General features: G+C 34.5%; 1 protein-coding gene across 14 annotated transcripts in view; it reads right to left on the bottom strand.

Annotated features, from left to right (window-relative positions):
* The window catches only part of LOC114053780 (centrosome and spindle pole-associated protein 1-like), a 133,484-nt gene that overhangs the window by 16,090 nt on the left and 103,552 nt on the right, over positions 1 to 13,842 (bottom strand). For 13 of the 14 annotated variants that reach the window (XR_003570423.1, XM_027876919.1, XM_027876918.1 and 10 more), the window contains 7 exons: positions 10,214 to 10,309; positions 8,916 to 8,982; positions 8,465 to 8,582; positions 6,655 to 6,791; positions 5,164 to 5,304; positions 3,597 to 3,643; positions 2,673 to 2,736 (listed from right to left, as the gene is read on the bottom strand). Coding sequence is in view for 13 of the 14 variants with exons in the window: in XM_027876919.1 (XP_027732720.1) it covers positions 2,673 to 2,736; positions 3,597 to 3,643; positions 5,164 to 5,304; positions 6,655 to 6,791; positions 8,465 to 8,582; positions 8,916 to 8,982; positions 10,214 to 10,309 (670 nt within the window). In the remaining variant the exon portion in view is untranslated. Of the gene's footprint in view, positions 1 to 2,672; positions 2,737 to 3,596; positions 3,644 to 4,585; positions 4,937 to 5,163; positions 5,305 to 6,654; positions 6,792 to 8,464; positions 8,583 to 8,915; positions 8,983 to 10,213; positions 10,310 to 13,842 lie in introns of those variants that run through there. The other variant, XM_027876928.1, reaches the window with a different exon arrangement.

The following is a 13,842-nucleotide window of genomic DNA, read 5'->3' as shown; positions in this document are numbered from 1 at the left end:
TTTGTTTCAACTTCCTAACCTAATCAAATAAGCAAATGAGTTCTTGGGCTTCCCATTCCTTGTTAAATGCATAACATTAGGTATGACATTTTCTAGATGATTTGATAATGACAGATAGATATCCTCAAAGGGAGAATAGGACAAAGATGTGATATGATAAAGATGCAAAAGGTTAAAAATTTTAATGGAGTAGTAAATTGTACTTTGAGAAAAGCAACAAAATTAAACTATTTCCATGAGAACTAGAATATATATGATTGGCTTCCAAATGTTTCTATTAAAAATAATGAAAAAGGGGCAGCGAGGTGGCACAGTGGATAGAGCACTGGCCCTGGATTCAGAAGGACCTGAGTTCAAATCCGGCCTCAGACACATAACACTTAATAGCAAGTCACTTTTGGGCCTAGCCAAAAAATAAAATGAAAAAAAGGTCAAGTAAACATGATGGTCTTAGATGATTTAATTTTTTTTTTTTTATCCTGGAGGTAATAAAGAATAAGACTGAAAAAGGTAGAGTAAAATACTAAACTTCTTTTAGGCCTAATTGATGGTTTTTCTGTTTTGGTAAGTAAATTGCCTAAGACATACAGGCTTTTGACTTTACTTTAGTAATTACGAATTCTCAAACAGGATTAAGGATTTTCCATATAAAATTGCTTCAATTGTTATACAAGGGAAAACAATTCTTCATGCATCCTTTTTAAGATTCTCTCCTTAGCCTATAGATAACATTATCTATACCATAACACACAGTGTTTGGGTAAAGACAGAAAGAGCTAAGTGGTATGTGAAAATTAAATTCTCTGAAACATTCAGAGAACATTCGGAACTATGGATAGCCTACTTTGCTGTTCTTCCTACAGCTCTGTTGTTTTTCAGATCATCTTCATAAGGTCTGAATAGGTTTTCCCCACATCAACTAATTACTGGAAAGCCAATGTGATTAAATTTCGCCAGGTTTTATTGAATGATACTAAATCTAATCTGTAACAGATTTTAGCAGCTTTACCTAGAAAATCCCAAAAAGTAATGAGTAAGGAAATACTCTCCATGAACCTGCCCTAGTAACAAGGATGAAAAGGCCCATTCCACATCCCATCAACAACTAACAGTCCAGTTAAAGACAAGAGGATATTGACTGAGGAATTCATATCTCTGAGTTTAAGGAGATCAAATTGAACATTTTGTTAACAGTAGTCAAGGACAGATGTCTGTGACTCAAAATTTCCAGATGAAGATGCCTCCCAGAAGCAGACAATTTCATAAAATAGACAGCTAAACCGAAGATAGGAAAAAAAATTCTGTTCTCTACATGGACATTAAGTTGCATTCTCTGTTTCTTTCTGTCCTTCTGATTATATGTTTATCGTCCATTGTCTCTTACGGTATCCTAGCCTTTTTGGAACATTTTAGAACTAGGTTGTTTCAATTGTTTTTATTCACAACATCTATTGCAGTACATCTTTTTTGTCTTTAAAAAATACTATTTGTTATACACACTGGCTCCCTGGGAGCAGGAAAGAGAAGGGTCCTGGGAAAAACTATAATGATGTAAAAAGTACATCAATAAAAACTTATTTTTAAGTTTTAATACAACAAATACTGAATTATTCTATTAGCTTGGTTATTTATTAAAAATTTGCCAAAAAGGAAATTTTTATTAATCCCATAGTATGATATAAAATATCTTGGTTAATAAAGTAGATGATATACTTAATTATATACTTATATATACTTGCAATAAGTATTTATAATATACTTCATCATTAAATCGTATTGAAAATCATTTAGCTTTCATTATTCAGAAGACACAACAGAATCCTGAAATGCTTTAAGGTCATTATTATGGCTATGCTTTCCCAAGAAAACAGAAAACATAGCTTCAAAATGAGATCCTATACTTTCAATATTTCATAACAAAAGTTAGATACTTTTTCCCCCCTTAGCAATAATTAAAGGATTTTAGAATTTTTATATTTATATTAATTTATATTTTATATATTTATTTGACCTAGCCAAGGCTTTTATGGCTAGATGCTGGAGATCTGTGCTTATCCTAGTGAGTAGCACAGTGCCTGGTACATAGTAGGTGCTAAAACTGACTGACACTCTCAATGAGCTCCATTCACGTCTTTCTCCTGGCCAGGCAACACCTTGTATGACAGACAATCTCTTTGCCAGCACAATGAACATGCACCATGATCAAATAGCTAAGATTCTACACTGTAATCAATCTGTAAAGCAAGGCTCTTTAAGGAAGCTGCCTTCCAACAGGATTTTGAAGCAAATGCTACAGCAATGAAAGAACACCGCTTTGTCATCAAAGTGTAACCTGATGACTTATCTTAATAAGGGTGACCCTGAAGCTCTTCCAGATCCTGAAGTATATTGTTAATTATCAAGATTAAATTATGTTCAATTTGACTTTGTTGTGAAGTGAATGTTAATGGTGTATAATTGTTTAAAAACTGGGAATACACGAAGATATCTGATCATTCTTAATCAAAATTTGCTAAGACCGAAAACAATGTGGCATTCTCTGATCATGGAGGATAATACAGCAATTACTATATTAGGTGTGTTAACATGAAGAAACACAAGTAGCATAAAGAGCATTACCATATATTTTTAAGTGAATATAGCTTAGGTAAAGGTTAAATAAATTTACTCACCAATAAAAGCACTCTCAGATTCCAAAAGAGAATTTTTCAGGAAATCCCTAGTTTCATTTCTAGGCTATAAAAGAAGTCATAAAGATTGACAATAAACATACCAGCGTGCCTGTTTTTATTAAATCCAGTGTTGGGCAAGACATCAAAATCACTAACCGAAAGCACAAGTTTGCCACAACATAAATGGCTTCAAGAAGAACCTACAAAAAGTGGCAGAAGAGTTGGCAAGGCATAGAAAAAGTGGTTCCAATTCATTCCCCCAACTCCTCTGCTACCACCACAAGAAGCAATATACAAAATTCAGCTACAAATAGTGGAGATCACAGTCAGCCATAATGTGCAAACACCACAACTGGCTTAGGCTGGACCTTTCTTATCATCACCAAAGCTACTTTGATCTTTTTGTCTTCAGCTTTACTGAAACAAAACCTTAAGTAAAAGTCACTTCAACTTCCTGAGCCTCAGCTGGCCAAATATGGAGGCTGTACTGAATGATCTCTTAGATCTCTTTCAGTTCTAACATTATGTAATTCAATGGGAAAAAAAAAAGATAGCCATAAGTAAAAAAAAAAAATCTTTAGTTCAAAGAACGTAATTTACCACATAAAATTGTAAATACTAAATGACAGTTAAACGACCTTTTATCATGCAAATATCTACAAAATATTTATCAAGACACCATATATACATTTTCTATATGACGATTACGATCAGTGAAAGTGCTGAATAAAGTATTTTAAAATGTTTTTCCAGCATTAGAGAGTATTTACAGGAGGAAAGGTTACATTTATTTTTAATCTTCCAAGAGAATATTCATGCACAGCCCCAAACTAGAATTCAAAGCTATAAAATTTTGCACAGAATTGCTCCCCAAAATATTATATTAAAGTGAAAAAGAAAGGGAAAAAGCTATCGGTTTCTTACCATTCTAGTATCTCGTAAGTTAATGCCAGCACTTGCATCAAGGTCAACTGCACTCAACCCAAATCAAAAACAAAATACAAAATTAAAACTACTGAAGCACAAATACAAATATATTTTGAAATAAGTTAGCATCCTTCTGGCACATGAAAATAAAAGGATGTCTTTTTTACTGAAAATCTCCTGTTAGTTATATTATGATAGATTAGAAAAGTATTTTAATGTAAGTACTTCCTCATTATTTTATCACCCACAACTCTGCTGCTGTTGCCATTAATTCCAGCAGTCAAGAAAAATGAGAGCATCGTAGCCTAAAAAGAAAGCTTTTTCCAAGAGGAAAGAAATTAATTCAAGATCCATAGGTTCCCTAAACTTTTACAGAAATTTTTACTACAATCTGACAGAGTTGTATGTAAAATAGCACAAAGAGCCTCAATTTTTCAAAAACGGATAGAAGGCACAACGATAGTGATAAATTTGTCCAACATGCAAGATTCATTCATCCAATTGTCTATGCGGTAAGTAATTATATGAAGTAGGAACTTAATTCTGGAGAGAGAAAATTGCTTAAAAGCTAAAAACGTCACATTTTCATAACACATTTCAATGGCCCTGAGGAAAAAAAAAACATCTTTTTTAAAGTGGCTCAGTGAGAAACTATCCAGAGCAAATGATTGCTAGCCACTAGCACCATGGAATTCTTCTTTTAAGTTAAATCGAGTACTATCATAATAAGGAATCTATACACACACATACACATACCACAAATTTAGGAAATAATTTAAAAGATGTATTTTGCTTTTCTATTACCTAGTGTAATTATTTTGAATTAGAAGGGTGAAATTTCCCATTTCTTTAAAATGAGATGTTTTACTCTTTTTTTTCATCAATCTATCATGCTAAGGAGGCTATCAATAATGCTACATTCTAGAAACTTGAAAAGGCTAAAAATTTAACAATAACTGAAGGACAAGAACTTTCACATACTATAGGCTAAACCTTCTCCCCCTCCAAAAAAATTAAAATGGCAATGAAACCAATACTGAAACTTAATTGATCCAGAAATTAAGGTTCAAACAGTTGACTTGGCTTCCCAGTCTTCTAAGTATAAAAGCACTGGGCACAAGGAGCTTTAGGCTTGACCTGTGATGCAATCATGTTAAATGCAGGGGCAGGGGAGTTGTGCCCACATGAATCAATGCCATATACTCACTTCCAGGCTACTGTTAAGTAAATGTCCTTTTGGTAAACGTATTAGATAGTCTACCAGCGTCTCGCTTTGTTCCAATGTCAAACTTGAACACCAAAACTGACCTGAGTCAAGGCTGGCCCAAGTCATGTTCCTGTAGATTTCAGAGGAATATAAACGATCCACTTCAGAAAAATACTATTTGTTAATGGTACCAAATACACTTGCAGATGGCTTCTTTTACTTTTTTTAAAATATAGAAGATGTATTACAGAATAATTGAGCATAAATTTCCTTCAAAAGTAGGAAAACATCACGGTAAAGATTAAAATTTTTTAAAATGTCTGAAATGACAAACTGCTTGAAGCATTTATTTCTTACCTTCTGCATCTTCTCTCATTCGAAGTCTATTCAGCCTCTTCTGCTGCTCTCTCAGCAATGCCTGCTGCTGGATCTCCAAGGTTTGATCATCTTTTGGAGACTCAGGGTACATATATCTCAAATCAACTCGTGTTTCTGAATCTGGTACAAGAAATCAAATATTTTACATGTAACTATGCTATTTCCTTGAGAATGGATTTAAAATTTCATTTTAAAATAAGCTAACATGATTTTATCTTTGGACTAGGACAGTGAGAATGACAGGGAATATCCCTATCATCTCTGACAACTTCTACTACTTTGGATAAATTCACTATGTATTCAATTTTTTCCACTCTTCTGTTTAAGTTTTTAAATTCTGCACTGATAATTTTGATTTCCAATCTAAAACCATTTCTAATTCCTTAAATAAATGTCTTCTGTGAACCATTCTGGAAGTTTCCTGCTATTGTGTCACAGGTTCAGGGTAATTTACAGACATCTCTCTTTCTTCAGATAATATAATATAGATTAATCTTCCTTCATGTGATAACACTGGTTCAGAGAACTTTTTTTCTCTTTGAGATTTTATTCATTCTTCCTTCTGTTTTTATTCTCCTCTCTGTTGGTTTATCTGCTTTTGAGTCAAGTTGTTATTTGGGTTTTCTCTCTTGATCTTTCGGTCTTTCAGTTTTTCTCCTGTCTTCCCAATCATTCACTTTTGGGCCTCGTCACTGTTTGGCCCTTCCCATCCTCAGACCCCTGAGGCTGAGTTAGTAGGTAACCTCAGTCTCTTTGTATTAAGAGATATGACGGTTGGTCAGGCCTGGGTCCCTGCTCCTTTGTAACCTCCAACAGGAAGAGGATTGACTCTAGATGAGTTTCTGGTTCCCTTTCCCTGAGACCCATGATTCTTCTCCTCTAGCCTATGGCTCTGAATGGAGGGTTGGGAGGGGGAGGGACAGGAATACCTTCTATCCCACCCTAGTTTTGCAGTGCCTCCCCACATCCCCACACTAACTCTTGTCACTATTTTACTTTATATGACTGAATAGAATTGGTATCTGTGAATCAAGAGAACACTCTGGACAAGTCACTGCAACAAGGGATCCTTGCAGCCCAAACCCAAGTCACAAGCCTGAGAGTCTTCTTTGGGTTCAGGGAGCTGGTTATAGGACCATGATTTCATAAGGAGCTTCATGTAACTTGCAAAAAAGCAGAGGCTTTTATTTTCTATTTTTAGAGGACATTAGATAAGAATTTTTTCAAGTTGTTGGTATTAAATATATGGAATTTTAACCTTGTGTGGAGATTCTAATTTATCATGTGGATTCAGCTTTAGTTACATTTTATCTCAATCATAATTCCTTTCTTCTGAGGTTTTCGGATTGGAGAACTTGGCAGAAAACAACTAGTCTGTCATCCTGTTGATCAGCCAGCTCTTTTTCAAAGTTCTTGAACATGAGTAGACAATGTCCATGTATCTATTTAAAGAAAAGGATGTCTACTTACCTGTGTCTTTAAGAAAATTAAAGTCACGAATATTCTGAGCAGTAGGATCTAGACCTTTGGAAGAAGGTCTTCTGACTGGAGCTTGCACCCGAAACCTGGCCATATCAAATATATCCATGGGATACTTCTCCCTCTTCCTATGGATAGGTAAGATATAATAGTAAACATAATCCAACAAAAGCAAATATCATTCAATGTTTAAATTCCTATACTACAAGCCTCAATTTTCACACTGACTGGCAGTATGATCTTGAAAAATATGTTTAAAGTCATTCATACCATTTCTTTGTATTAAAAATTATATTAAGTAATGCTATGATATGTGATACATCTACTTGTAGGATATTTTGAACCTCAGTGAGGAGATGGTTGTAATTTTTTTAAGATGCTTTAAGAAAAGGTGTCTTACATAGAATTCATATTATAAAATGGATTATTATATAGATGAAGTCATATCATAGTCAATCATGCCTCCCTCAAACATAAGATATATGTAGATATATGTGTATAGATGTAGATATATAAATATATATAGTAGTTTAATATTAAATGGTTAGCCCATAACATAAGTATTATTCCTATCCTTTAATATTCATGTTGTACATTTTATATATATAGTTCCACTATATAATGCAAACACAGAAATTAATAGCCACGTACCCAAGACATTTATGCAATTACATGTATAGAGAAGGGCCAATGACTGGGTGACTTGTATTTCCTAAAAGGGTGGGACAGTCATCCTTCATTCCTTGAAAATAGAGGAATATTCATGTCATATTTCCCTTATCTCTTAATCTTTAACTTTAACTTTTACCAGGTACTCTGCAGCAGCCTGTCCTGGCCTGAATCACCACATTGTGTAAGAAAGCAATACCTATAACTAGTTACAATTTAAAAGAGACACAGAAAACATTATGTTGATTATTATTAATCTCATTTGGCTTTCCGTACTGGAGCACAGGTCAGTGATTTAATGGATTGAGTCACACATTCTGGACTTTTTCCAGAAGCATTTGAAAGGCTGGAAATCAAATGCTACCATTACAGGATTACATAAAGACAGAATGGTATATGATGCAACTGAATCAAAATTTCATTTATTTGGCCAGCTCCTTGTAAAATAAAATAACTAAATATTTCAGTGATTCATTTTGATATTTTTCTCTTAGATTCATTTTCCAAAATAAGAAAATCCTAGATTTATAAAAATGACACTTCTGTTACAGAAAAACTGCCAAATGCTTAATGAAAAAAAACTAAAGATGCGTATTTGGGAAACAAAAAGCCTATACATATATAAATGTATATATAAATCTTCAAAAGGCATTCAGTTCTTCATTATTCATGTCATTTATGCACTTTGTGGATTTTAAATGGAAAATATTTAAATCCCTTTCACCTAGAACATCCATAGATAATCTGTCCTGTTAAGCTTGCCCATTCCTTAGCCAGTGATTCGAGAATGAAAACTGATACAAATCTAAGCAAGATATATTCAGAAAGATAAATCTGTAACACATTCCAAAGGGAAACAAATTATTTTAAATTATAGGGTTATAATCTTTGTTACTAATGATTCCCATTAGTGGAGTGTCAACTCAATTTAATTTCACCATCTACCTGTACAAACATGCACACAAACTACCTACATTTCAACAAAAGTGACTATCAAAATATATCAATCTCAAGTAAATCACACAGTACCTTTGCATCCTCTCTTAGCTGACTAATGGGAATCCACAGAAGAGTCCGAGACATGATCAAAGGATACAGAGAACAACTTGGAAAGCCTGTCCCAAAGTCTTACCTGGTGCTTCTTTCATCATCACCATCCACCTGTAGCAATTTTCCTTGAAGACGCCGCTCTTCACTTCGAAGCTGTTTCCTCATTTCTGATAATTCATTAATTACATTTTTTTTCTCCTCTGCAATTTTCCATGGATAAGTGAAAAGTAAAGTAAGTTAATTAGGACAAAATGCTTAATCTACTTCAGAAAATAAAAATCTAGTTTGACCAACTAAAATTTTAGTCAATGATAGACTATTTCTAATGCTAGATCTCTATATATATATATCAAACATAAGAGCAACACGTGATATCACCAATATGCTTTTCAGGACATATATATGACAACTTCATACATCAAGAAACTAAAATCTTAAAGGAAAGGTGAGTTAATTTGTGAAGTTTAGGAACAAATTTAACTAGTAGAAGAATAAACACTACTCCTAAAAGGAAATAGGCAATTAACACCTACCATCTGCACGAAGCTGGTTTTTCCTAGCAGGTACTGGAGGAGACTGCACTCTGGACCGTGGGCGATCCTATATAACACAGACAAATCAATAATATATGTAATACCTGCCTTGCATTTTTTTGTCCTTCATTAATATTTCCCCAGTATTTGTCCACCTAACCAAACATAATTAAGTATAACTACATGTCAGCCTGTTTTTTTTCTGTATAAAAATGGAGATTGCCTTCTGTATTTGCCACCTAAGTCCATTCTTATCCTGTCGCTACAGTTACTCTCAAATAGCCATGAGGCAGTGGAGTATTTTCCCCAAGCCTATAGTTTATGCAGTTGTTAATGAGAAAAAAAAAAAAAACATCATGGGGATATTACTGCTCAGGGCAGGAACCCAAACAGTCTGCTATCAGCTGCATTTCTGAACAGGGCAGGAAGAAGACTGGATACTGAACTGTATGATCAATGAGTACAAGGATTGTGTGTCTTATTTATTTTGCAGTCTCCCCCAGTACCAAGCACAGTTCACTGCATGCAAAAGCCTGTTAAAGTCTGTTGCATGAAAGAATGAAATGAGAGAACATCTGCATGTCAGCAACCTTACAAGCCTACAGAGGCTGAGTAGTGCACGTCAACCCCAACTTGGTCTTAAAAAGTTGACTTATGTGAAACAACGTATGTAGTAATTAGGGGTGGAAACATGTCAATTTCTAAGTTTGCTAAGCACTTGGCACAGGTTTTAATGTGTTTTTAAAAAAAAACTTTTAATAACTGATGATACATATAGAAAAACAAAATCATTTTTAGTTTTTGAGAAAAAGTATATGAGAGCTTTATCACTGACACAAAAGAAATAGTGACTACACAGATTACTTCCTCCACCTTAATCTCCTTTAAAGAATTCAACAGTTTGAAGAAGCTGGAGACCTGGATTGAAATAAATAAAGGAAATAGATATAGGCACTGTAATCACTGGCCTAAAACGATATGGATTATCATAAGCTAAGAACTATTGAAATAGCTCTAGCTAGAGTCAAATGCTCAAACAAAGGGGGAGAAAAGGTTTTTCTCCTAAGCATAAATGAAAGGGAGGGAAACAATGCTCCACTGCAAAATCTTGAGTTAATATTTTAAATTTATGCCATCATGCACCATGGTTTACAATCAATCCTGGTAATAAATTAACATATCCACTAGTAATACTTAGAGGCCTGAAAATTTAACTCGGCAGTTTCATAATTACCCCATTCCAAAAAGTGATCATTTCTAAAACAATTACCGATTTATAGGGTAACAATAAAACATACATGAATCACGGTAGATGCAACTGAAGGAGGTCTATGGACTTTGCCTTTGATTCTGTTCTGAACAGCAGGAACTGCAGGAGAAGGTGATCTGGATTTCTGGAGATAAGCACAAATGTTAAACTGTTAACAAATGCTTTTAAAAAGTGAAATTTCTTAACAAAATGCTTTTCATCGAATAGGTAAATAACATACTAAGTAGGAAGAAAAGGACAAAAATGAATCAAGTACATACAACACAGAACATAAAAATTATATTAGTATAAATTTAAAAAGCAAATGCCACATTCAAAGATGGAATATTCTTTGGAACAAACAAGGTAAGCTTTATATCAAACTGAAGTATGTAAAATAGGAAAAAAATGGCATGATAATTTAACTTAACATATACTATATTAGCTTTATATACTGTAACTCAAAAAGTTCATGATTATTCTATAATTACTGAATTCAAAAAATGTAAGAATTTGACTAATACAAAAGCTAAATAGCAACTGTTTCTCAACAACATTAATATTTGTTTTAGCCTTAAATTTTTTTCTAGCTAGTTAACAGTAAATTACTTACAAATGGAACATTCTTTTCTCACATCTTATTATTTGCACTATACTTTTGCCTCCATCTTCTACCTGTTTTGTGTATTCAGATCATTTGGTTATTGGAGACAAAAAGCCTGAATAAATCATCGTTACTTAACAGCATATTTTATTTGGAATTTGTAATAAATCTCCAACCATTCCTATGCCTGTTGCACAGCAGGGTATGGAAATGACTCTGGGTTCTTTAAAGCTGTATCTCTCTGTTCAGAAGACCAACCTAGCTAAATTTAGAAAAGTTCATCGCTAGAAAATTTACCAATGGGTGATTAATTTTTTCAATGACAGCAACTCTTAAGAACTATCTACACTTAAGTATGCTGAGGATGGAAACCCATATCAGTGGAGAGCTACCCACATCAATGAAATCACAAATCCTTATCTCGTATTTCAACTCCCCATTAGACATTCTATTCTGTCCTTTTCAGTACAAAGAATCAATCATCTTCCTTAGTAGTGAAAACAGAAGCAAAATAAAGAGCTCAGAAGCCCAGCCTTCTTTACATCATCCATATCATCCCATCCCATTTTATTTTGCTTAGCACTCTTTGCCAGCCTTGGCTCACCCCAAGTTTTATCAATCCTGACACTGTTCTTATGGCACTACAACAAAATACATCCTCCATCATCAGCTCCGGCTTCCATCTTTTATAAAATCTCTTTAAAATTTAAGTTGGTTCATAAGTCCCTTGTACAGGAATGTTGGTTCCTCTAGAAATGTCCCCCTTCTCATCAAGAACTGCTTATGCTTCTATCATCAGAATTTCATTCTTGTGAGAATCTCCCATCTCTTCTGGGCTACTTTCCCTGTAGAAATTGTCCATGGGATCTTACCTATCCCTTTGAAATTACTATAATAAAATTTAACATTCATCTATCATTTCTACTTTGACTCTCTGTTCCTCCATATTGGTCCACCTTTTGAATGCTGAAATGTTCATTTAGGCAAACCAAGCACTTATTTATTATTACTACTTTGCTTTTGATGTAAAGAGAGGTTGATATTCAGGCAACTGAATTCCCCATGGCTACTATAATACACCTCCATGCTATGCTTATGATATATCCCAAATTCATCTATTTCCCTTATCCTTAGGTGATCTGCATGGAGTATACTTGCCTGGATGACTGTAATAGCCTCCCAATTGGTCTCTGCCTCAATTCTCATTCCAATTCATCTTTCATATAGCTGACAAAGGAATATTCCTGAAATTCAGGTCTGACCATGTCAATCCCTTCCTCAGTAAGCTCCAGGAATTCCTGATTGCCTCTAGTATCAAAAAGAAACTCCTCTGGGGACAGCTAGGTAGCACACAGTGGATAGAACATAGGCCCTGGAGTCAGGAGGACCCGAGTTCAAATCCAACCTCAGTCACTTGACACTTACTAGATGTGTGACCCTGGAAAAGTCACTTAATCCCATTGCCTAGCAAAAACAAAAGAAACAAAAAGAAACTCCTCTGTTTGGCATTTGAAGCTCTTCACAACTCAGTTTCAACCTATTTTTCCAGTCCAACCTTGCTCCCCCACTTCAGTCACTCTATGGACCAACTAAACTAATCTTGCTATTAGTGAAGGAGGACATTAGAACTACCTATCTCTGTGCCTTTACATAGACTATTTCCTCCCATTCTGGGAATGCCCTCCCTCCTTACATCTGCCTCTCAGAATCTCTAGTTTCCTTCAAAGCCTAGCTCAAGGGTCACTTTCTAACAAAAGGCCTTTCTTGATGTCCTCCACTGCTAATGCTTTCCCCCTGAAATTATGTTTATTTTGTATGTACTTATCAGCGTAAGTGTTGTTTTCCCCCAACAGAACAGAAAGTCTTGAATAGCAGGTTGTTTTTCAGTCATCTAGTTGTATCTGACTCTTCATGACCCTGTAGGGGTTTCCTTGGCAAAGATACTGGAATGATTTGTCATTTCCTTCTCCAGTGGATTAAGGCAAACAGAAATTAAGTGACTTGCCCAGGGTCACACAGCTAGTGAGAATCTGAGGTCAGATTTGAACTCAGGTCTTTCCTGACTCCAGGCCCAACTAAGACACCTAAGTGGTTCCAAGGCAAACACAGGGTGTGATTTACCTAAGGTCTCACAGCTAGAAAATGTCTGTAAATGGATTTGAACTTAGGTCTTCCTGACTGAAGGTCCAGTGCTCTGAGTGATCTAGTTGCCTCTATACATAGAAGGACTGTTACATTTTTCTCGTGTCTTTGTAAACCAGCAAGTAGCCCAGTGTCAGGGACATAGACGATGCTTAATAAACTTTTATTAATTATTAACCACAGGACTCTTATAGTTTTCATTTCCATCTCTGTAAACTCAGTAAGTAGCCCATTGTCAGGGATGTAGAAGATGCTTAATGTTTTGTTGACTGATTAACTTCATTAGAAACTCTATTCACTTTGAAAAACTTAATCTTATCTCAATTTAATCAGTAGTCATTTATTCTTGAGGATTTAAATTAATGTAAAGAGTTAGAAGTGATCAGTTAATCAGATGATCTTGTAGATTCTTCAAGTTCTCCTTTAAATTATATGGATTGTCTCTAGTTTATTTTTTAAATAATTCTAATGATACATACATTATGTATTCACTAACATTTACATTCCTATGTTCGATAAACAAAAGTTGTTCCTCTAGGAGACAAGGATGGTACAAACCTCATATTCAACATTCAAATCAAATACTAAGTTAAATAAAAATAAAACAGGTAGCTTCAAAAAGGAAAAAAAAGAACTCTAGCTAAACAGGCGCTAAGAAATACTTGCTGAAGGAATAGTTTACCTAACAGATCTATGGAGAACAGAAGAATTCATGACCAAACAGGAGATAGAGAACATTACAAAAAACAAAATGGGTAACTTTGATTACATTAAATTGAAAAGTTTTTGCACAAACAAAGCCAACGCAACTAAGATTAGAAGAATGGTAGAAAATTGAGAAAGAATTTTTACAACCAGTCTCTCTAAGAATTAGGTCAAATTTATAATACAAGTCATTCCCCAATTGATAAATGGTCAAAGGATATGAACAG

This window comes from Vombatus ursinus, unplaced genomic scaffold (genome assembly GCF_900497805.2).
Source record: "Vombatus ursinus unplaced genomic scaffold, bare-nosed wombat genome assembly UNPS02014812.1, whole genome shotgun sequence".
NCBI classification, from domain to species: Eukaryota; Metazoa; Chordata; class Mammalia; order Diprotodontia; family Vombatidae; genus Vombatus; species Vombatus ursinus.
The sequence above is the reverse complement of the archived record's forward strand: the minus strand, read 5'-3'. Positions and strand labels throughout refer to the sequence as shown.